Genomic DNA, 21,439 nt, shown 5'->3' with positions numbered 1-21,439 from the left:
GTGCCCCAGAGGGAGTGAACCTAACAGGTAATGATCAAGTGATCTCTCTCCTGCCATCAATCTCCACCCTCTGACAAACAGAGGCTAGAGACGCCATTCCTTACCCATCCTGGCTAATAGCCATTAATGGACTTAACCTCCATGAATGTATCTAGTTCTCTTTTAAACCCTGTTATAGTCCTAGCATTCGCAACCTCCTCAGGCAAGGAGTTCCTAAGGTTGACTGTGTGCTGTGTGAAGAACTTCCTTTTATTTGTTTTAAACCTGCTGCCCATTAACTTCATTTGGTGGCCCCTAATTCTTGTATTATGGGAACAAGTAAATAACTTTTCCTTGTTCACTTTCTCCACATCACTCATGATTTTATATACCTCTATCATATCCCCCCTTAGTCTCCTCTTTTCCAAGCTGAAAAGTCTTAGCCTCTTTAATCTCGCCTCATATGGGACCTGTTCCAAACCCCTAATCATTTTAGTTGCCCTTCTCTGAACCTTTTCTAATGCCAGTATATCTTTTTTGAGATGAGATCACATTTGTACGCAGCATTCAAGGCTGGAGGGAGGTTACTAGAGGAGTTTCTCAGGGATCAGTTTTGGGACCAATCTTATTTAATCTTTTTATTACTGACCTTGGCACAAAAAATGGGAATGTGCTAATAAAGTCTGCGGATGACACAAAGTGGGGAGGTATTGCCAATACAGAGAAGGACTTGGATATCATACAGGAAGATCTGGATGACCTTGTAAACTGGAGTAATAGTAATAGGATGAAATTTAATAGTGAAAAGTGCAAGGTCATGCATTTAGGGATTAATAACAAGAATTATTGTTATTAGCTGGGGACGCATCAGTTGGAAGTAACAGGAGGAGAAGGACCTTGGAGTATTGGTTGATCACAGGATAACTATGAGCTGCCAATGTGATATGGCCGTGAAAAAAGTTAATGCGGTCTTGGGATCCATCAGATGAGGTATTTCCAGTAGAGATAAAGAGGTGTTAGTACCGTTATACAAGGCACTGGTGAGACCTCATCTGGAATACTGTGTGCAGGTCTGGTGTCCCATGTTCAAAAAGGATGAATTCTAACTGGAACAGGTACAGAGAAGGGCTACTAGGATGATCCGAGGAATGGAAAACCTGTCTTATGAAAGGAGACTCAAAGAGCTTAGCTTGTTTAGCCTAATTAAAAGAAGGCTTAGGGGAGATATGATTGCTCTCTATAAATATATCAGAGGAATAAATACCAGGGAGGGAGAGGAATTATTTAAGTTCAGTACCAATTTGGACACAAGAACAAATGAATATAAACTGGCCATCAGGAAGTTTAGACTTGAAATTAGACAAAGGTTTCTAACCATCAGAGGACTGAAGTTCTGGAACAGCCTTCCAAGGGGAGTAGTGGGGTCAAAAGACATATCTGGCTTCAAGACTAAGCTTGATAAGTTTATGGAGGGGATGGTATAATGAGATTGACTATTATCGGTAAATATGCCCAATGGCCTGTGATGGGACACTAGATGCGGTGGGATCTGAGATACTACAGAGAATTCTTTCCTGGGTGTCTGGCTGGTGAGTCTTGCCACATACTCAGGGTTTAGCTGATCGCCATATTTGAGGTCGGGAAGGAATTTTCCTCCAGGCCAGATTGGCAGAGGCCCTGGGCGTTTTTCGCCTATCTGCAGCGTGGGGCACGGGTCACTTGCTGGAAGATTCTCTGCACTCTGAAGTCTTTAAACCATGATTTGAGGACCTCAATGGCTCAGACATAGGTTTGATACAGGAGTGGGGGGTGAGATTCTGTGGCCTGCGTTGTGCAGGAGGTCAGACTAGATGATCATAATGGTCCCTTCTGACCTTAAAGTCTATGATTCTATGTGGGCGTACCATGGATTTATATAAGGGCAATAAGATATTCTCCATCTTATTCTCTATCCCCTTTTTAATTATTCCTAACATCCTGTTTGCTTTTTTTGACTGCCGCTGCACACTGCGTGGATGTCTTCAGAGAACTATCCATGATGACGCCAAGATCTTTCCTGACTAATTGTAGCAAAATTAGCCCCCGTTATATTGTATGTATAGTTGGGGTTATTTTTTCCAATGTGCATTACTTTACATTTATCCACATTAAATTTCATTTGCCATTTTGTTGCCCAATCACTTAGTTTGGTGAGATCTTTTTGAAGTTCTTCACAGTCTGCTTTGGTCTTAACTATCTTGAGCAGTTTAGTATCGTCTGCAAACTTTGCCACCTCACTGTTTATCCCTTTCTCCAGATCATTTATGAATAAGTTGAATAGGATTGGTCCTAGGACTGACCCTTGGGGAACACCACTAGTTACCCCTCTCCATTCTGAAAATTTACCATTTATTCCTGCCTTTTGTTCCCTGTCTTTTAACCAGTTCTCAGTCCATGAAAGGATCTTCCCTTATCCCATGACAACTTAATTTACGTAAGAGCCTTTGGTGAGGGACCTTGTCAAAGGCTTTCTGGAAATCTAGGTACACTATGTTCACTGGATTCCCCCTTGTCCACATGTTTGTTGACCCATTCAAAGAACTCTAATAGATTAGTAAGACGTGAAACCCTGTTGACTTTTGCCCAACAATTTATGTTCTTCTGACAATTTTATTCTTTACTATTGTTTCAACTAATTTGCCTGGTACTGACGTTACACTTACCGGTCTGTAATTGCCAGGATCACCTCTAGAGCCCTTTTTAAATATTGGCGTTACATTAGCTATCTTCCAGTCATTGGGTACAGAAGCTGATTTAAAGGACAGATTACAAACCATAGTTAATAATTCCACAATTTCACATTTGAGTTCTTTCAGAACTCTTGGGTGAACGCAATCTGGTCCTGGTGACTTGTTACTTTTAAGTTTATCAATTAATTCCAAAATCTCCTCTAATGACCCTTCATTCTGTGACAATTCCTCAGATTTGTCGTCTACAAAGGACGGTTCAGGTTTGGGAATCACCCTAACATCCTCAGCCGTGAAGACTGAAGCAAAGAATTCATGACTTTATCATCTTTAAGTGCTCCTTTTGTAACACAGAATACAAAGTGTACAGTGCTCACTTTATATTTATTTTTGATTACAAGTATTTGCACTATAAAAAAACAAAAGAAATAGTATTTTTCAGTTCACCTAATACAAGTACTGTAGTGCAATCTCTTTATCATGAAAGTTGAACTGACAAATGTAGAATTATGTACAAAAAAACCTGCATTCAAAAATAAAATAATGTAAAATTTTAGAACCTGCAAGTCTACTCAGTCCTACTTCTTGTTCAGCCAATTGCTCAGACAAACAAGTTTGTTTACATTTGCAGGAGATAATGCTGCCTGCTTCTTGTTTACAATATCACCTGAAAGTGAGAACAGGCATTCTCATGGCACTGTTGTAGCCAGCGTAGCAAGATATTTACGTGCCAGATACGCTAAAGATTCATATGTCCCTTCATGCTTCAGCCACCATTCCATGGGACATGTTGATGACAGGTTCTGCTTTATAACAGTCCAAAGCAATGCGGACTGATGCATATTCATTTTCATTATCAGATGCCACCAGCATCTTTTGCTCATCATTTTTACAGTGCAAATATTTATAATAAAAAATAATATACACTTTGATTTCAGTTACAACACAGAATACAATATATATGAAAATGTAGAAAAACATCCAAAATATTTAATAAATTTCAATTGGTATTCTATTGTTTAACAGTGCGATTGAAACTGCGATTAATTTTTTCAATTGTGATTAATTTTTTTGAGTTAACTGCGTGAGTTAACTGCGATTAATTGATAGCCGTACTGATTACCTTTCTTTGGAATTTGGTAGCCAGGAAAGCAAGTCAGAGAGTTGTTAATCATTTGTATTCTAGTAGCACCGAGAGGCCCCTACTGAGATCAGGACTCCATTGGGCTGGGTGCTGGACAAATACATAATGAGAGAAAAATTGTACTCCAAAGAGATTACAGACTAAATAGGTGACAGATAAAGGATATGAAGGGAGACAAAGGTGCCGAGAGGTGAGATGACTTGCCAGACCTAACACAATCGGGTCAGTCATAGCTGGGAACAGATCTAAGGTCTCCTGAGTCTCAGTTTGATGCCATCTCCGTTGGACCAGATGGAGCCAAATGTGTTCTTTCATTTGGTTCTTTGGGGATGCTCTCCTCTAAAGTACACTGTCAGCTTGAGAAATGACAGAGACAAGATGGGTACGTAATATCTTTTATTGGACCAACTGCTGTTGGTGAGAGAGAAGCTTTCAAATTACACAGAACTGCTGCTTTAGAGCTCTGTATAGCTCGAAAGCGCATCTCATTCAACAACAGCAGTTGGTCCAACAAAAGGTATTACCTCACCACCGAGTCTCTCTAATAGCCTGGGACCAACACAGCTACACCAACACAGCAAACAACTTGAGAAATGGTCAATTTAGATCATTAAAAGTGGTTTCAGGTGATACAGCTGTCAGGGTTTGTGGGTTTACAGTCACATTTTCTTGTTTTTTATTAAAGCGTTTTTCCTCTTCCTTGTTGCCATGTGACAAGCCCACACCAACAACAGAGGAAACTGATTTAGTCCATGATTCTGCAAACACCCATGTGCTTAACTTCAAGCGTATGAGTAGTTCCATTGCAATCAATGGGATTACTCCAGGTTTAAAGTTAAGCACACGAGTCCGCATTTGTGAGACTGGAACTTAACTGACCATACAGAGGAAATCTGTGGAAAATAATGTACATGTCAAACACACTAAGTAAATACATTGGGCAGAGAGGAAACTGTTCTTTCTCCACTCTCTTTCATCTTATCTAGTAGTCTTGGGTGCTACTTATAACAATAGCAGAGGAAAAAATTGGAAAAGCAGTATACTTTTTGTTAGTTGACCCTTCCCTTTTAATATACGTTTTGTTTGACTGCTGCTTCACAGAATTCCTATATTTCCTGTGGCTTCTACTCTATATCTCTGCTTTTGAAAATTATATATCTTTAGCTGAAGGTTATAATAAATAAACGTATCTTCTTTGCATTCACTGCAATCAAGTCCTATTTATTCTCTACCGCAAGGAACACGACATTGGGAAGGCCTCCCAGATGTGGAGTTTGGGTGCACTGCAGCCAGTGGTGAGCACAGACGCTGCAGGTATTGTTGATGGCTTTGTTAAGGTTACAGAACACAGTCAGAGTTGCGTGTGCCCACTGACTCTCAGGATCAGGCTCTTATTACCTCAGGCTGCTCAATTCATGAAGCATCAGAGAATTCTCAGAAGGCAGATACTTTAGGGAAATGAAATATGACAGAGAAAGGCAGGACATGAGAGAAGCTTTTTTTTAAAATTAGGTGGGAAGAATGTATCTTGATTCCCTGAGGCAGCTGATAGCATGAGAAAGCAAGAAAAATCCCCATAAGACGAGAGATTCACTGACAAGTACAATTTGCACTGGAGGAACTGCTGAATTTTGACTTGTAATTCAGCTGGCGTTAAAATCTTATAGTCATTTGTCTTTTCAACTGCTTACCCTGTTTAGTTCAACGGGAAACAAAATGTTGGGAGGGACGTGCGTGTGCTTGGTCTGCTGCCTGCAGGGAGATGATACTGTGGCTATGGGTACATCTATACTTACCTCCGGGTCCGGCGGTAAGCAATCGATCTTCTGGGATCGATTTATCGCGTCTTGTCTAGATGTGATAAATCGATCCCAGATCAATCTCTGAAGTGCTCGCCGTCGACGCCGGTACTCCTGCTCCGCGAGAGGACTACACGGAGTTGACGGGGGAGCCTGCCTGCCGCGTGTGGACCCGTGGTAAGTTTGAACTAAGATACTTCGACTTCAGCTACGTTATTCACGTAGCTGAAGTTGCGTATCTTAGTTCGAAATGGGGTGTTAGTTTGGACCAGCCCTAAGAGGTCTATACGACCATCTTATGTTGGTATAACTACGTCGCTCAGGGGTGGTGGAGTACCTCTGCCGACAGGAGAGCGTCTCCCATCGGCATCTTCGCTAAGTGCTAAAGTGGCACAGTGGCACTGCTGCAGCGCTGTAAGCGTAGACGAGCCCTGTAAGGGCTTTAACAAAGGGATGGGGAAAGTTAGAGACAATAGAGCAGCATTTCCAAAGGCCTTCCTATCTGCAGTGTGAGTGTTCAAAAGTCACTTCAAATCTGTGGGTACAGTATTGGTATTTAAACCTCTGTGTTGCCCATTGAGGGACTGATTCCCTCCATCCCTTGTGTATCCATCCAAAACTCATTGACTTCCGGGGGAGCTTTGGGTTCCCAAGGAATACAGGGTTAAACCTTTGTGACAGGAGGGCCTCTCCCTCCCCCAAGTCTGAGCAGCCCATCCCTGAGTCCATCAAATCCTCCTCTCTTTCTTTTGTAGGGTATAACTAAAGTTCAAACAAACATTCTCTCCTTTCGGGTGCTTCAAGCAGAAGAGCACTGCTTTCTCCTTACTTGACTGCATTAGACTGGCCCCTCTTTGCTGCTGCTTCCTCTGATATGTAGCAGTAGGGCTTGATAGATTGTTAAGACCAACTGCATGTGGACCATAACTCTGTAGAGCTGATAGAGGACTGACTCTTGACTCTACCTGGGTCTCCAGGTAGTACACTCTGTCACATCCTTTAATGCGTGGTATGGATCATCTAACAAGGGATTTTCCGTCTCTTGTATTGGAGCATCCTGGAGCCCCCAACAACATACTTTTGTCCTGCAAGCATCACAGATTAGGGACAGGGCTAAGGGCATTTCCCCTCCATTTAAGTTAAGAGCAAACCATTGTGGAGCGGTCCATGTTGGATCTGTAAGGGTTTTAGCTTCCCCTTGTTGTAGGCTGCCTTTTTGCCTGTAATCTCCCAATTGCATTGACCCTGTTAGCAATCCGTTGTAGATCAGGTGTGCATAGTGAAGATGCAGAGAAGAGACGGGAACACTCCTGCCCTTGTGTATCAGAACCATCCTGCCCCCATCCCAAGCTATGAAAGTGCTGCTTCGGTGTCTTGCTACCCATGTGGCAGTCTGCTTTTCTTCTAGTTTAGCCATCAGCTCATCTAGATCCTAGTGCTTAAAACCGTGACTTTCCCATTTATTAGTCTAAAGACAGTTGGTCTTCAAGCCAATTGCTTGAGTTGCCGATAGAGGATTTTGGTCTTGTCAGTGTTCCTAAGATGATCCTTTCCTAGTTCATACAGGGAACAGATGCATGTTTTTTATCTCTTCCTCCCCTCCTGATCTTGTATAATTTGTGACTCCTATGTCCTTACTGACATTCATACTGTTATTTTATACTCCTTCCTGGGTTGGGTGGTCCTGAGAGGCGGTGAGAGAGATAGAGAAATGAGATTGTCAGAACACTCCAACACGTTCATGTGGGTGATAGGACCTTCAAAGTCTTTTGCATTTTAAGTTATGTCAAAATATCATTACTTTTCTGGCACCCACATTTAATTCCTATTGATGATGACAGTCTCGCTTGAAAATTGGGTTAACAAATAATAGCAAATCCAGATAGTTTGTTCAGCTTCATAAATGTTTTTCTAATGGTGGCTCAGTGGATTGTAACAGAACATAGAGCCTTTCCTCTCTAGGTTGCTGGATCAAATCCATCCCTCGTTACATTGTAAGCTCTTGGTGCAGGGACCGTCTGTTTGTGCAGTGTATAGCACCAGGGGGTCCTGGTCCAGACAGGGGTTCTTAGGCTCTACAGCAATATAAATAATAATAGACCAAAAGTTATTGCCATTCAGTGGCTGTCTGGTGGCCTTTGTTATGGTCTTAGTCCAGAGTCCAGCAGGCAGATGTCTGTATCTCAAAAACGACCACCACAATTAACACGTTGGTTGGCGGTCAGAGCAGCGAGGCCAAAGGATTACTAGGTACGGAGGCTGAAGTACTGTCGCCACCTGGCGGTATTCTAGATTAGGGCTAAGGCCCATAAGTGGGGCAGTGTGTGGAAGTTTGCATTGCTGCTGTCCATGCTGAACCCGATCTGTGAATAATCGAGGATTGAGGGCCATCAATCCGGCATCTTTCAGCAACGGAAAGTTTGCATGCAATTTTAAGAATAGAAGATCATGCTTTGTTGAGAGCTTTGATTGAAGATGCTCAATCCTTGCCATACTTTCATCCCAGCTGCTGTGTTACAAACCCATAAGTAGGAAAAGATGTGTCTGCTGTTTGGCTTTCTAACTCCAAATTAACTTTATTTTTTTTAAACTACAGATCAACTTGAACGTGTATTCTTACGTCTTGGCCATGCAGAAACAGATGAGCAGTTACAGAATATTATATCCAAATTCCTACCCCCTGTCCTGCTCAAACTGTCCAGCACGCAGGAAGGAGTGCGTAAAAAGGTAAGGGTGCAGTTATTGTAAGATTTCCAGTCACTGGAGATGTAGACATCCATGATGTATCGATGATTTGGTGTTACTGGCTGCTTTCCATAAGCGAATATATTCTGTGTAATGTTAATGTGATGTGTAGAGTCACTCCTGTTTGCTGTCAGACCAGGATACTTGCAATAGTCATTGCTATCATTCACTTAACTGGTTGTGTGTCAGTTCAGGGCAACTGCACCTGTATTTCCCCCTTGGTGGTCCAGCAAGGGCACCCACTCATAGGCTCCCAGCTCCTCAGCTGTCCCCTTGTGGGCGGAGACCCACGTCTCTCCCCTCCTGACTGGGGTTTTTCCAGGCTCCACAACTCCCTGCCTTACACTGTGAGTTCCCCAGTCAGTCGGATGGTCTTAATGGCTTGTGCCTGCACTTTGCTTTCTCCTTGGAGGCTATACACCGTGTAATTGCCCTCAGTGATATCACACAGCCCTTTCTAAGAAAGCACGTTTGTTCTACAGATGAAAGCAATACAGAGAAAACATTAAAAACAAAAGAAGCTGCACCCATGCTAATAAGCTTATTGGAAATCATGCCCAACTCCAGCAGGGGCTCCGGTAGGAGTCAGTCCTTCAAACCCCACCAAGGGATTCTTCTGTGGTTACAAGTTCCTAACAGCTGGTAGCTCAGAATAGACTCCCCCAAGTGTCTGTATAAAGTCACTCCTTTATATGGTTTGGGCCTTTGATCTTGGGGGGGAGAATCCCCCCCCTTCAGGGCAAAGGCTGGGTTTTTGCATAATTGTGGGTGGGGAATTTGCATTCATCTCTCTCCTAGATATTTCCTGGGAAATCCACTTCACATGTGTTGTCCCAAAAGTTCATTCTTATCTGCCACATTGTGCATTATAGTCCTTTGATCATCAAGGCCCTCACTAATACATAACCTTTGCATTTAATACAATGGACTCCGGAGATACTTAAACTTAATTCAATATCTCCCAAAGATATTGCAGGAAACTGCCGTATCTGTTACAGGGTGCACTAGAAATCTGGGAATAGCAACTGAGAGATGGGCTACCACGGAGATCCAGGCTTTTTTTTGGAATCTGCCAACCCCCCCCTCTCCACCCCAATGTTATAAATCTTGTGCAAGTGGGGAAACTATTGTCCCACTATGGCCAAAGTTTTCTAAAAAGCTCAACACCTACAGTCGGGGCCAGATTTTCAAAAGAGCTCAGCTCCCATTTAAGCACCAAAAACTAGTCCCAATTGTGGGTGCCGAACACTTGAAAATCTGGCATTAGATGCGTATTGTTGTCAACATGCTGAAAGGACTGTTGTGAGAGAGAGCATCTGGCTAGCTGGTGAAGTTCCTTAGTGTCTGGGTATGTGATGTGTTTTCTTCTTTCAAGTTGGAATTTGTTAACCAGATTCATCTGAATGGTTATGCGTAGGAAAAGGCCAAAGACTGCAATTTTTAAAAATTAAAAATCTTATGTAATTTAAGGAAGAAACCTTTTTAAAATGACAAATTAATATTTTTGTTTTGGTGTGGGCTTAACATTAAATTGTAAACCAAAAAATATTACTCACTTTACTTTCCTGTCTAGACCAAAGTTTGATATTTTCCATGCAAAAGATATCATGAACATAACCGATCATTTTCCTGTGCTCCCAAATGTTTGTAAGGTCCACTCTCGGCAGGGAAATACAGAATCCTGAATGTTGTTCTTGACAAAATGGGGTGGGGGAGGAATTGACTCTTCCAGTATTTTTGTTTTGAAAATTATTTTAAATCCCGATTTACAGATTATTCTGTTGTTGGTTTTTAATTATGTTTACGGTTCTAATCTTAAACAAATATACAGGAAAATTATTCTAAATGAAGTGTTTAGCAGCCAATCAAAGGTGATTAAAAACCTAACTAACCACTCGTAAACCTCAGCAAAGATCTAATCGGCACTATGCATTTGTGCAGAGAAACCTGTTCAACGCAAGCTCTGCTTTTGATACATTATTTACCTCAAAGCCTTGCTTTTCAATCTGCGGGCTCACTTTAGTCTCACTTCTAAACTACCACAAGAGACTGAGAAATATGGCATGTTTTCAGACACCAACAACTTTTCAAAATATACCGAATGGTCTGTGCTAACGTTGGCTCTGATTCAGCCAAGAACGTTGGCCTCCCTCTTTAGACCCATCCCTATTCAGCGAAGCACTTAAACACATTTGAAGTCAAAGGGAGCTAAGCACAAGCTTAACTTTAAGCGCTTGCTGAATTGTGGTCTGAGAAAACAAAGGCCAATAAGCCAGATGAATGAAATCGGAAATGGAAAGATGCTGGCATAATCTAAGTGGCAAAACCCCTGCAGCGTAGATATAGTTATAGGATATAAAAGTGCTTTTGCGGTATAGCTTGCTCGGGAGTTTTGGGAGTTTAAATAAGCTCTAACAGTGTAAGGCATACTTTATACTGGGATAATTGCATCTACATTGGGGCTTTTACCGGCATAACAGTGTTAGCAAAAAATAATCCCACCTCCTGGTTATACTGGTAAAACTTTCAAGTGTAGACTAGCCCTAAATGTCATTGTTGGTCTTAACATAGTTTTAGAAGAGCAGGAGTAGTTTCTTCAGTTCCAACCAGTTTTTCCACCATACATAGGGTTTCTCTGACCATCAGTACTTTTCCTCCTCAGGCTTCCCTCCCCTCCCTTTGATTTCTTCCAACTAGCATGTTACTTCATTTCCCTTGCTCTCATCTTGAATTCTTTGACTGCTAGCACAGTGCCAGGTGTCTCTAGGATGGGTCATAGACATGTAGACTGAGTGAGAGGTCGAGGCCGACCGCTTACCTTGAAACCCTCCATATACCTTCTTAACTAACTTAGAAAATCTAATACCTCCTCAGTCAAACCCAGACACATCTGATTCGAACCAGCTTCTTTCTCAACTGCCATCCTGAATGGTTTAACCAGGTGCCCCAAACTGTCATTGTATATGGAAGTTCTCTTGCTGTGATTACAATCTGCTATGCTTTGTTCTCCTGCATAATGTGTTTTGGGTGTAATTCCCTCCCCCACTCTGTATAATAGCAATAATATGTGGTTACAGGTGAAATACCCACAATTAACTGCTTTAAGGTTTGCTACATGTGTTTGCTGGGTTAGCTGACCAGGCAGTGGTTTATAGACTCTCATCACACCCCAGTTCCATGTTATTGCTCAACTGTCTATGAAAGCTTTTTATGCTACCTCTTGCACTGTGCTGGATCCCTCTCTCCCTGAGTTTGGAGAGGGAACTAGATTATATCCCCTACAAGCCCATACAATGAGAGGCCAAGCTAGATCAAAATCAGTTTGAATTGCACCTATAAATAAACTGAAGTGCTAATTGTCCTCCGCTCCAGCTGACTTCTGTGGATCTTTGGGGTTGCTCAGCTAGCCAGTGCAGTCTCTAGAGCATAGGTGTATTAGTATTTCTCACAGAAAGCATACAGGCAGACAACTGCTTTCTGCACCAGCAGAAACATCCGTTACGTCTTCAGGAGTAGCCCCGAAAGCAGGACATTGCAGTAATCCCCTCTGGTGGTAACGAAGGTGCAGGTAGCCAGGGTGAGCGCTACATCAAAAAGAAAAGAGTTGCAACTTTCATGCCAGTTTAGATGGGAGAAAAAGCACTCATGGCCACTGCTGCTATCTGCGGCTCCAGAAGTAGCAGAGATTTGAACAAGTTATCCAAGTTGCTAACTTGGGTAACACAAGATGTGCAGACTCTCCCGGCTGAGATAGTAAAGGTCAGCTCTGCTATTTCCTCCAGTCATTTTCCCCTAGCCTGCCAACACTGACTCTGTGTTCTCCATGCTGCGCTTCAGCTAGCTAACTCTCATCCAAAGCCCAGTCTCCGCTAGACACCAGGAAGGCTGATAGTGTGTATTGGGTAGATTATGCCCAGGTGCTTCAGGAACAGGGTTGACCGTGTGCAGTCTGGAGTGTTTGGCCCAGATGAGGCACTTGGGAGGGGAGAAGGTGGTATACAAACAGAGCTGTCCCTTGGGTAGGGCGAATCAGGGTGACTGCTCCGGGCCCTGTGCTTTGGGGGCCCCGTGAGCCGGTGCAATTGGCTGGCGCAGTTGGTCCTAGAAGAGATGAATCCATCGCTTCCGCCCTGGGACTCCCACCCCGGGCCCTGCGCAATTGGCTGGCACGGTCAATCCCAGAAGAGAGGAATCAGTCACTTCTGCCCCAGGCCCCGCACCCTGCTAGGGACGTCCCTGTATACAAATGTTCTAGCTCAATTTAATTACTGTTTCGTTTAATGTGAATCCTTTATTTTCTTTTCTCAAACTGATTTGGCAAGTGCTAGATTTTTAGTACTAGAATCCTTCTCTGTCCATAGGGTACAGCACTGATGGCACATTGCAACCTTCTCCACATCACTCTGCCAGCATTCCTCCATCTTGAGATACAGCCGCCAACTATATATAGAGAGACAAGTTAACTCTCCTAATCATTTCTTCCTTGACATCTCTTCCAATCCTGCTAACAAGGGCACCACTTGTGGTGGATGGTTTTGTGATGTGGATGAGAGTCTGCTAGAAAGTGTCTGGAGACCACCAACGCATTTCATGCAGGCTAATGGATAATATGATAAATGATGGCAGCCATCTTGTCAAAGAGTTGGGAACTAAGTCATGCAGAACTGTTTGGCCTGTTCTGTGTTTAATGGATCATATTATATTGGGAACATATTGAACCCAAAGCTGAGGTTAATAATTTTTTCTCCCTCCCAGGTCATGGAGCTCCTAGTTCACTTGAATAAACGCATCAAAAGTCGTCCAAAAATTCAACTTCCAGTAGAGACTTTACTAGTCCAATACCAAGATCCCGCTGCAGTTTCCTTTGTCACCGTAAGTACCATTCTTCCAATAACATTACCTGATTTGTACAAAGGTGAGCTTTCTATTTTTTTAGAGGCTCCTCGTGGTACTTAACTCTGCCAGTTCCCTTCAGAAACCTATTATTGTGATATGAGAGATGCTTTAAAGTGACTTAAAATAAACAACTATATGCCACTAGCATGGGTGAAACTAGTAGTTTTATGAAACCACTAAATTGCTGACAACTTTTTGTGAGACAACTTCAATTATTCTCCAACTTTCGTGAGTACTTGAAATTGACAGATTTGTTGTTTGTATTAGTCGCACCTAGAGGCCCCATTGTGCCAGGTGCAGAACCAGCACCTATTGAGTGAATCTCTGCCCTGAAGAGGTTACAATTTAGGGCCACGATCCTGCAAATATATAAACATGTGCTTGTCTTTATGCACATGAGTAGTATGTGTAAGTATTTTCAGGATCAGGGCCTTGATAGATGAGACAAAGCAGGAGACAGAAGGGAATTTTTCAGAAGGGAAACTTTATCAGATTCATTTAGTCTTAAACTACTAACCACTTTGTGAAACTAGTGAAGACCATTCTTAGCTGAACTGTAGTGTGTGTATTACAAATACTGATACTGATTTCATGGGAAAGACTGCAGAACATTGGAAAAGACCTGTCTTCCCTCTCATTGCTCTGCTGCTAAGCCATGCATGTTCTTAACGGAAAATAACATCCTTGGGAGCGGAGATGGAAATGTTTAAACTGTCATTAAGTAGCATTCACTTCCACTGGAGCCCTGGAAGCAGCTGATTGTCCAAAAGCAAGAGCGAACAATGGGAGAAATTGTACATGAGCTTTATCTTGGACGAGGCCAAGGATTTACAAGATGTTCATATTCTGTAGAACACTGAGAGAAACATCTTGTGGGACGGTAAACTTGAAAAGCAGCTTTGTGTGCCATCGTTGTTGTCTATGTCAAAAATCTGCTGACAATCCTATACTGAAGTGATGTATGTTGTTTCTCACAGTGTAGTCAGTTTTGTGATGTTTTAATAAATACCGTGACTACAAAGAAACATAGCCCAGCTCACCTCTGCATTGTGTTGGTCGGCTTAACGGTGCTAAGAACATAAGAACATTGTGAATCCTTTCCATTGTGAATCACTGCTTATATTTCATTACTGAACATTTGAATTAAATACCACAGAGGTCACCTCAGAATGGTCTCTTGCTAACTTCTCACAATGGTTTGATCTTTTAAAAAATTATTAATCCGATAAACCAGTCAAGGTCATGTGTGCGTGCAAATTGGAGAAGAGCTGTAACCATTTCAGAAGATGATAGTAATTTAGTAGGTCCATGCTTAACTTAATCCAGCTGGAGTAACATGGTTAGATAATTGTTATCAGACACCTGGACTTAATTTGCCGCTACACTTTGTCTTAAAAAAAGTACTTGGCTCAATGAATCTTCATCCAGGGCTCAAAATTCCTGTTCACGCAAACAGAGTCCTTATTTATCTACAGATCAAATGTACTGATCCAACATTATCCAGCCATTATGACTAAGCTTTGACTTTGAACGACTACCTCTACACACTAGAGAGTAGTCATCTCTCTGTGGGTATTTAGTCTTTAGCCGCTTGGTTGAGATTGAGAAGACTGCCAACTCTAGTGGTAGTTCTAGTAATATGGGCACTTGTGCACTGGGAATTGGATTGATTCCTGCACCCCAACACAATTGTTTTAACCAGGTCATTGAACAGACAGCAGGTAACCATTCTATATCACTACAAACCAGAGCTGGATTTGAACCAGCACTTTAGCAGTGCAAGGGGTTCCTCTCCTGTTATCAACCTCTTGTGCTGCCCTATCCCACAGCTCTGTATTTTTAATTTTATTTACAGCTTTTGACAAGGAGGATTTAGAAATGTTTTCAAAGGACCTCTTGCTTATGTTGCAGAACTCCATAGTTACCCCATAGTTCAGTTTTATTTCCTTTCAGAAATAGGGGCCTGAGAAAGTGAGAGAGAGGCATTCTCGTAAGTGTCTGTCCTGGGGGGCACTCACCGCACGTGGCGCTTCCCCTGGGTTGCTCTGGAGATTAGTTCTGGCCAGGCATTACGCCATCCTCTGGTGCTGTCTCTCCCATCGTCCTCTCATCCTGCGGACCCAGGAACTGCAGCCTCGGCTTTGTGACTCGGCCCTCTAGCTGGGTCACTACATGGTTCCCCTTCTGTGGGGTGTAACACAGTCTGTCCTGGAACAAATAGTCCTCTGTGTCCTCTGCCTAGTATGCCGTGTCCCCAGTGGCTGGTAGGGAAACCTGGGCCCGCCTTATACTTTGGGTTCCAGCCCAGGGGCCTTCTCTTCAGCAACCAAGGTCTGGTCCCCTATTCCTTGCTGCTTTTCCCCTGAGCCTTCTCCTACCTTCCTGCCCCCTGGTTTACCAGCCTCCCAACTCCCTCCTCCCAGGGAGTGACCGTGGACTACCCTCTATAGTCCTGAACGCTCCTCCCAGGGAGTATCTGCCACCTACTTCCCTGCAGCCCCCTTCTGTTGCCAGCTACCTGGCTTTATATAGGACCCTTCTGTTCCTGTCCAGCTGAGCTTCATGTCTGATTAATCAATCTCTGCTCCCTGGCTGCTCCTCCAGGTGCCATCTATGGGTTAATTAGGCCTAATTTACTCTCTCAGGGCCAGTGTGGGGAGTAGACTCTGTCACAGTGCCTTACTCAGGAAACCTTCCATTGAAGTCAGCAGTGATAAGAGCAGAATAGGTGCTGAACCTGCCAGTAGAAAACTATCGGTTAATCATCGTAAGCCCTGGAAATAATTGCTTGGTCTTTCAGACCCTCAGTTATTATGTACAACAATGTCAGAAATGTACCATATGGGGCTAGTTTAACAAAATCCATTTTTCTTTGCATTGATATTACATATATATTTTTTTACCCTGGCAGAATTTTACTATAATTTATGTTAAGATGGGTTACCCTCGTTTGCCTGTGGAAAAACAATGTGAATTGGCGCCTACTCTCCTCACTGCAATGGAAGGGAAACCACAACCACAGCAAGACAGGTATGATTATCTGCACTTGGAATGAAAGAAGCCTATATCATTAGAATAAAATGAAATGCACTTTTTCTTGGTGATCATTTGGTTACCTAGAAAGACTTGCACGATGGATAATATATTCAGAAATCCAGCTTTGCTTCCTGACCATTAGTTAGCATGGAGGACGCCTCAGGGCAGGGATTGTCTCATATGTTGAATCTATATAATGCCCAGCACAGTAGGGCATCAATTTGATGGGGGGTGGGGTCTCTAGGTGGTACTATAGGACAGATCTGTCTAAACTTTCAAAAGCAGCTGATGATTTGGGGTGCCCAACTTGAGACACCTTAAAGAAACCTAACCTTCAGAGAGTGCAGAGCACTGGCCCTCTGAGAGCTAGGCCTTTTTAAAGTGCGTCACGTTGGGCACCCCAAAATTGAGGCATCCAAACTCGTGTCGCGTTTGGAAATGTATCGTAATAGATAAGATACTGACTATTACAGGCCAGGTATAGGAGCTGCTGTGTGCCAAGCACTTCTGGCAGTGCAAAGGGGCCCTAAAATGAGTGTAAATGTCATCATCGTCACTTACTTGAAAGTGCCTTTATGCTACCAGAGTGGTAAAAAGCGGTTTAATTATAAACGAGAATCGGGGGGGTAAAATCTCGGCCTTGTTGAAATCAATGGCAAAGTTCCGGTTAACTATAGTGGGGCCAGGATTTCAACATCGGCGTGTAAGTGGGAACTGTTGGGTGCTGAGGCCTTTTGGAAACCTGGCTGTACATGTACAGCAAATAGACATGGTGTAAGTTTGCTTCATAACTCTGGGTCTGATCCCATGAGGTGCTCATCCCCCTCTACTCCAGCTAACTTCAATGGGACTTTGAGGGCGCTCAGCCCTGTGCAGGATCAGAGCCCAGGTTTTGAACGAGAGATGTTCTCTGTGAGTCTCTTTGGTTGCAGTTTTTGAAGCTAGATTGTGTGTGTTTAAATGAATTCACATAAGTACAACGTAGTAATGTTCTTAAAAATGTGGACATAGATAATTAATTCTTATCCTTGCTTGTGGGTTTGTATTTTTTTTGTTTTGTTTTTTTTTTAAACCCAAACCCCCAATTTGCTTCCTGCCTCCCATTGTTAGACATGTTGGGTATCAAATGAAAGTTGCCAGAGTAGGAATCGGTTGACGTCCCCCTCTCCCCACCTAAATCTCTGCTGTACAGTTTGTCTGTTTAATGCTAAGAATCAAAAGGTGTTTTTGTAAATAGTTGCAGTAAATGTAATTGTTTTTCAGCCTAATGCATCTTCTAATACCAACCCTTTTTCACATGAAATATCCTGTTGAACCATCGAAAGCAGCTTCTCCATTTAATCTTGCCGAAAAACCAAAGACCGTACAGCTGCTCTTGGACTTTATGTTGGATGTGCTCCTTATGCCTTATGGGTAAGTGAGGGCGAGCGGCAGCAAAACCCTGTAACGCTTGGAGTATCTTGTATGATGGATGATCGGAAGTGTGCACAAACGTGTGCTCCTTTACCTCCCCTTCCCAATAAAGTTGATGAGGCCCTGATTCAGCAAAGTACTTAAACAGGCACCTTATTTTAAGTTTGTGAGTAATCTCATCCCTATTCAGCAGAGGGCTTAAGTGCTTTATTGAATCTGTCTTACAAATCTCTCATTGACTTCCGTTGGGGGTAGGATCAAGCCCTTAGAGAGGTAAACTGTGGTTTTAAATAATCATGATTTTACAATAAAATAAAAATCAAACTGCTTCATCATCTCTCCCCTGTACCTCCCCATTTCTATGCTTGGTCTGTTGGGGCCTGACCATCCACGGTTCTGAGCACTCCCACCTGCATTAGATAGTAATGGGCAACGAGGGCTCATATCTCACAGGATCGGCCCCGCAGCGACGAGATTTATGTTACGACTTTCTGCTCGCTAGAGATGTTGTAATCTGATTAACAGCTGGAGTGGGTGTGCACATCCGCTCCCAGAGCAAGTTTGTGTACACTCATTATTTACAGTGCAGTTTGGTTTTACTGATCTTGCTCTTTTGCATATTTAATCAGTACTTTTCAAAAGCCTCTTCCCTTTGACTCTGTGTTTGCCACTCATTTATATTGTTCTGGAAGAGTTCACTTGGAAGGACATTGAAAATTATTTTAAAAGCAGGACTCCTCCCTCCCCACCGCCCTTGATTGTCACTTGACTGCAGGTGACAGCTGGGATGTTCTAATGCACCTGAGTGAGATAGGAGACTTTTGTATTACAGTGAGACTAGTGCTCCTGGTGCACTTCGGGTGGGATTTTCAAAAGCTCTGGCCAAGATTTTCAAAAGTGATCAGTGATTTTGGGTGCCCAACTTGAGACATCTTTAAGAGGCCTGATTTTTTGGAAAGTGCTGAGAGGGTATCTCAATTTGGGCATCCAGAATCACTGGCCATCTTTGAAAATCTTGGTCTCTGTGTGGAAACTATGCATAGCCTGCTGTAACTTTGATTCACCCTTCTTGGCATAAAATTGCTCGGTGGAACTTGCTCTGTGATTATGCTTCACGGGTCGGATTTGGTCCACATGTACTGAAGCCGTTATGCTGATAAATCTATCAGGATTGAGTGCTGTTTAAATAGACCCTTATTACGTTCTGTTGTATTTAGTGGTGCAGCCTGGAGGGGGAAAGGAATGTCCCAGTATAAGGCTATGGCTATTGATCAGGCAGTAGAAGGATCTGTATTCTGTTCTATAGGTGATATTTTGTTACAAGCTGTTTTTTCTTAACTATGTTCTGATCTGAACTTCTGCTGGAACTGAATCTTGGAGTGAATGACCAGGTCTCTGTTCCCAGTAGCCTACTGCATAGTTGCTTGATTGTTTTGTCTCCTTAAATTTTAGTGCTAAATGTTTCTTGGAGGCTCCAGCTTGCAGTAAGATTTTAAAAAAGGGCTTAAAGGCCCAAATCACACAGTTGTTTAAACTCCGTATGTCAAAGATCATTCTCTAGAGTTGGGATCAGCAGTTCCTGCACTGCTGAGATCGTTTTCTGCCACAGCAGATTGTGGTTGTTCAGAGCAATAGCAAATTGTTCACATTGGTCTCTGTGCCACAGTTCTCATGTTCTGATTGGTTTAGCTGGCTCCCTGGCGCACGGGGGGAGTGGCTGTTACCCTGGCACCTAGGAGTGCGTTTGGGTGCTCGCAGAAAGACTTGACTGGTTACTTTCTGAGAATACGTGAACCCTGGAGCTGGAGGTGTAACTTCCAGGGCAGGTAGACGTACGTGTTTAACTGATGGAGCTAGCAGGATACAAATAGCAGTGCAGCCGTGGCAGCGCAGGCGGTGGGATGGGCTAGCCGCATGAGTAAGTACCTAGGTCCTAGGTGTGGTTGTACTCGGTGGCCAGCTACGCTACTGTTGTTAGCATACGAGCTCCATCCGGGCTAGTGCAGGAACATTTACCTGAGCTAGGGTCAATATCCCTACTATGCTGGAAACGAAACCTCCAGGGTTGGGGGGAGGGATAGCTCAGTGGTTTGAGCATTGAGGGTTGTGAGTTCAATCCTTGAGGGGGCCACTTAGGGATCTGAGGGAAAATCAGTACTTGGTCCTGCTAGTGAAGGCAGGGGGCTGGACTCGATGACCTTTCAGGGTCCCTTCCAGTTCTAGGAGATGGGATATCTCCATAAATGAAAAAATAAAAAAAATAAAAAGTTCCAGTGTCGATGTACCCTATGAAGACCAGGGCCGGAGCCCCCAGCCTCTGAGTGCCTGAGAAATTGAATTCTGTTGCCTGTCTCCTCTATCAACACTGCAGAGATGGGCTGTTTCCAAGGGGTGTTTGGTTTTTTTGTGTTTTACCACAGCTCTCCCTTCTCTTCACATTTCGGGGTTGCCCCCTGAGCAGAAGGAGGCCTGCTTTATGCCTTCTATGTGTTTTCATGCATCCCAGCCTCCTCTGTGAGATTGAGGGGATCATAGAAGATTAGGGTTGGAAGAGACCTCAGGAGGTCATCTAGTCCAACCCCCCTCATACAGGCTCCAGTTAGTACTTGTATAAGAGTTTATAGAATACAGTATTTAATGGGTGTTGAATTCTAACACTGCAGAACCTCATTAAGTCTTAATTCATCGATCACTAACTTGCTAATAGTCACCAAAAAACCCTGCTATCCCTCTCCTCTCTCAACAAACATTTACTAGCAGAGCATTATTGGGAAGCCTGGAGTTACTGGGCCTTTGTTCCTTTTGCAGCATTTACGATAGCAGACCAACTGTTATGCTGGGAAGAATCATCTGAACTACTCGCTCAATTAACAAACTACATTTTGTGATGCACTGTTGTGTTTGCTTACAGGCTAACCTGTAACTTGCAGTGGCTCTCCCTGTCACTAATGCAACTTGGCAAGGCTCTGCTGTGTGTTTAAATAGTCTGTCTTGTGTATAGATGAGACGTTGCACTCCATATGTTTTATGGAAATATGTTTATAAGTGTGAATATGATGTAACTGGAATATGCTTCATGCAAAAGGTCTCTTGTAAGGTATCATTACAGAGCTTATAATCTACTGAGTGTGTTCATCCTATTTGTATGAATGTATCAGTCTTGTATCTGAAGCTAGAAATATGAAGTATTACTCTGAAGTCCCAGCTGGAAGGGAAGACAGGCTCAGAGGTAGTTTCAGCACATCAGGTGACAGTCCCAAGGGGGTCTCTGTGACCGAACCTGTCACAATATGGTCAAAAAATAATATTTGAGGGGGAGGGAGGAGTGATATTTATTTTGATCTCTTAGGTGCTTGTAATGAGGAATTGACTTCAGTTCATAGGGTAGTTTAATAAGTCCACTCAAGTGTTCCTTTTTTCCTTCCAGATACGTACTGAATGAATCCCAGAGTCGCCAAAACGTGCCATCGGCACAGGGCTCTTCTGCATCCAGTAGTGCTGGAAGTTCGGGGATCCCTCAACCTCCTCCAGGGATGAGCTTTTACGCAGCCAAGCGGGTAATTGGAGATAGCCCATGGACACCTGAGCAGCTGGAACAGGTAATGCAAATCACGTGGGCCATGCAGGTGTAGGAAATGGGAACTTCAGTAAAACGACTTGGTGGGTACAATGGCTCCAACATGCAAGGAATGCACATTGGT

At 43.2% G+C, this 21,439-nt stretch overlaps 1 protein-coding gene across 4 annotated transcripts in view; it reads left to right on the top strand.

Annotated features, from left to right (window-relative positions):
• ECPAS (Ecm29 proteasome adaptor and scaffold) overlaps nucleotides 1–21,439 on the top strand; it is an 86,407-nt gene that overhangs the window by 9,307 nt on the left and 55,661 nt on the right. For 3 of the 4 annotated variants that reach the window (XM_034773184.1, XM_034773186.1, XM_034773185.1), the window contains exons 2-6: nucleotides 8,245–8,375; nucleotides 13,149–13,265; nucleotides 16,201–16,319; nucleotides 17,589–17,738; nucleotides 21,166–21,337. In XM_034773184.1, the coding sequence (XP_034629075.1) occupies nucleotides 8,245–8,375; nucleotides 13,149–13,265; nucleotides 16,201–16,319; nucleotides 17,589–17,738; nucleotides 21,166–21,337 (689 nt within the window). Of the gene's footprint in view, nucleotides 1–8,244; nucleotides 8,376–13,148; nucleotides 13,266–16,200; nucleotides 16,320–17,588; nucleotides 17,739–21,165; nucleotides 21,338–21,439 lie in introns of those variants that run through there. The other variant, XM_034773187.1, reaches the window with a different exon arrangement.

The sequence above is a fragment of the Trachemys scripta genome, chromosome 6, assembly GCF_013100865.1.
Source record: "Trachemys scripta elegans isolate TJP31775 chromosome 6, CAS_Tse_1.0, whole genome shotgun sequence".
NCBI classification, from domain to species: Eukaryota; Metazoa; Chordata; order Testudines; family Emydidae; genus Trachemys; species Trachemys scripta.
Note: the sequence above shows the minus strand (reverse complement) of the source record. Positions and strands in the feature narration are given on the sequence as shown.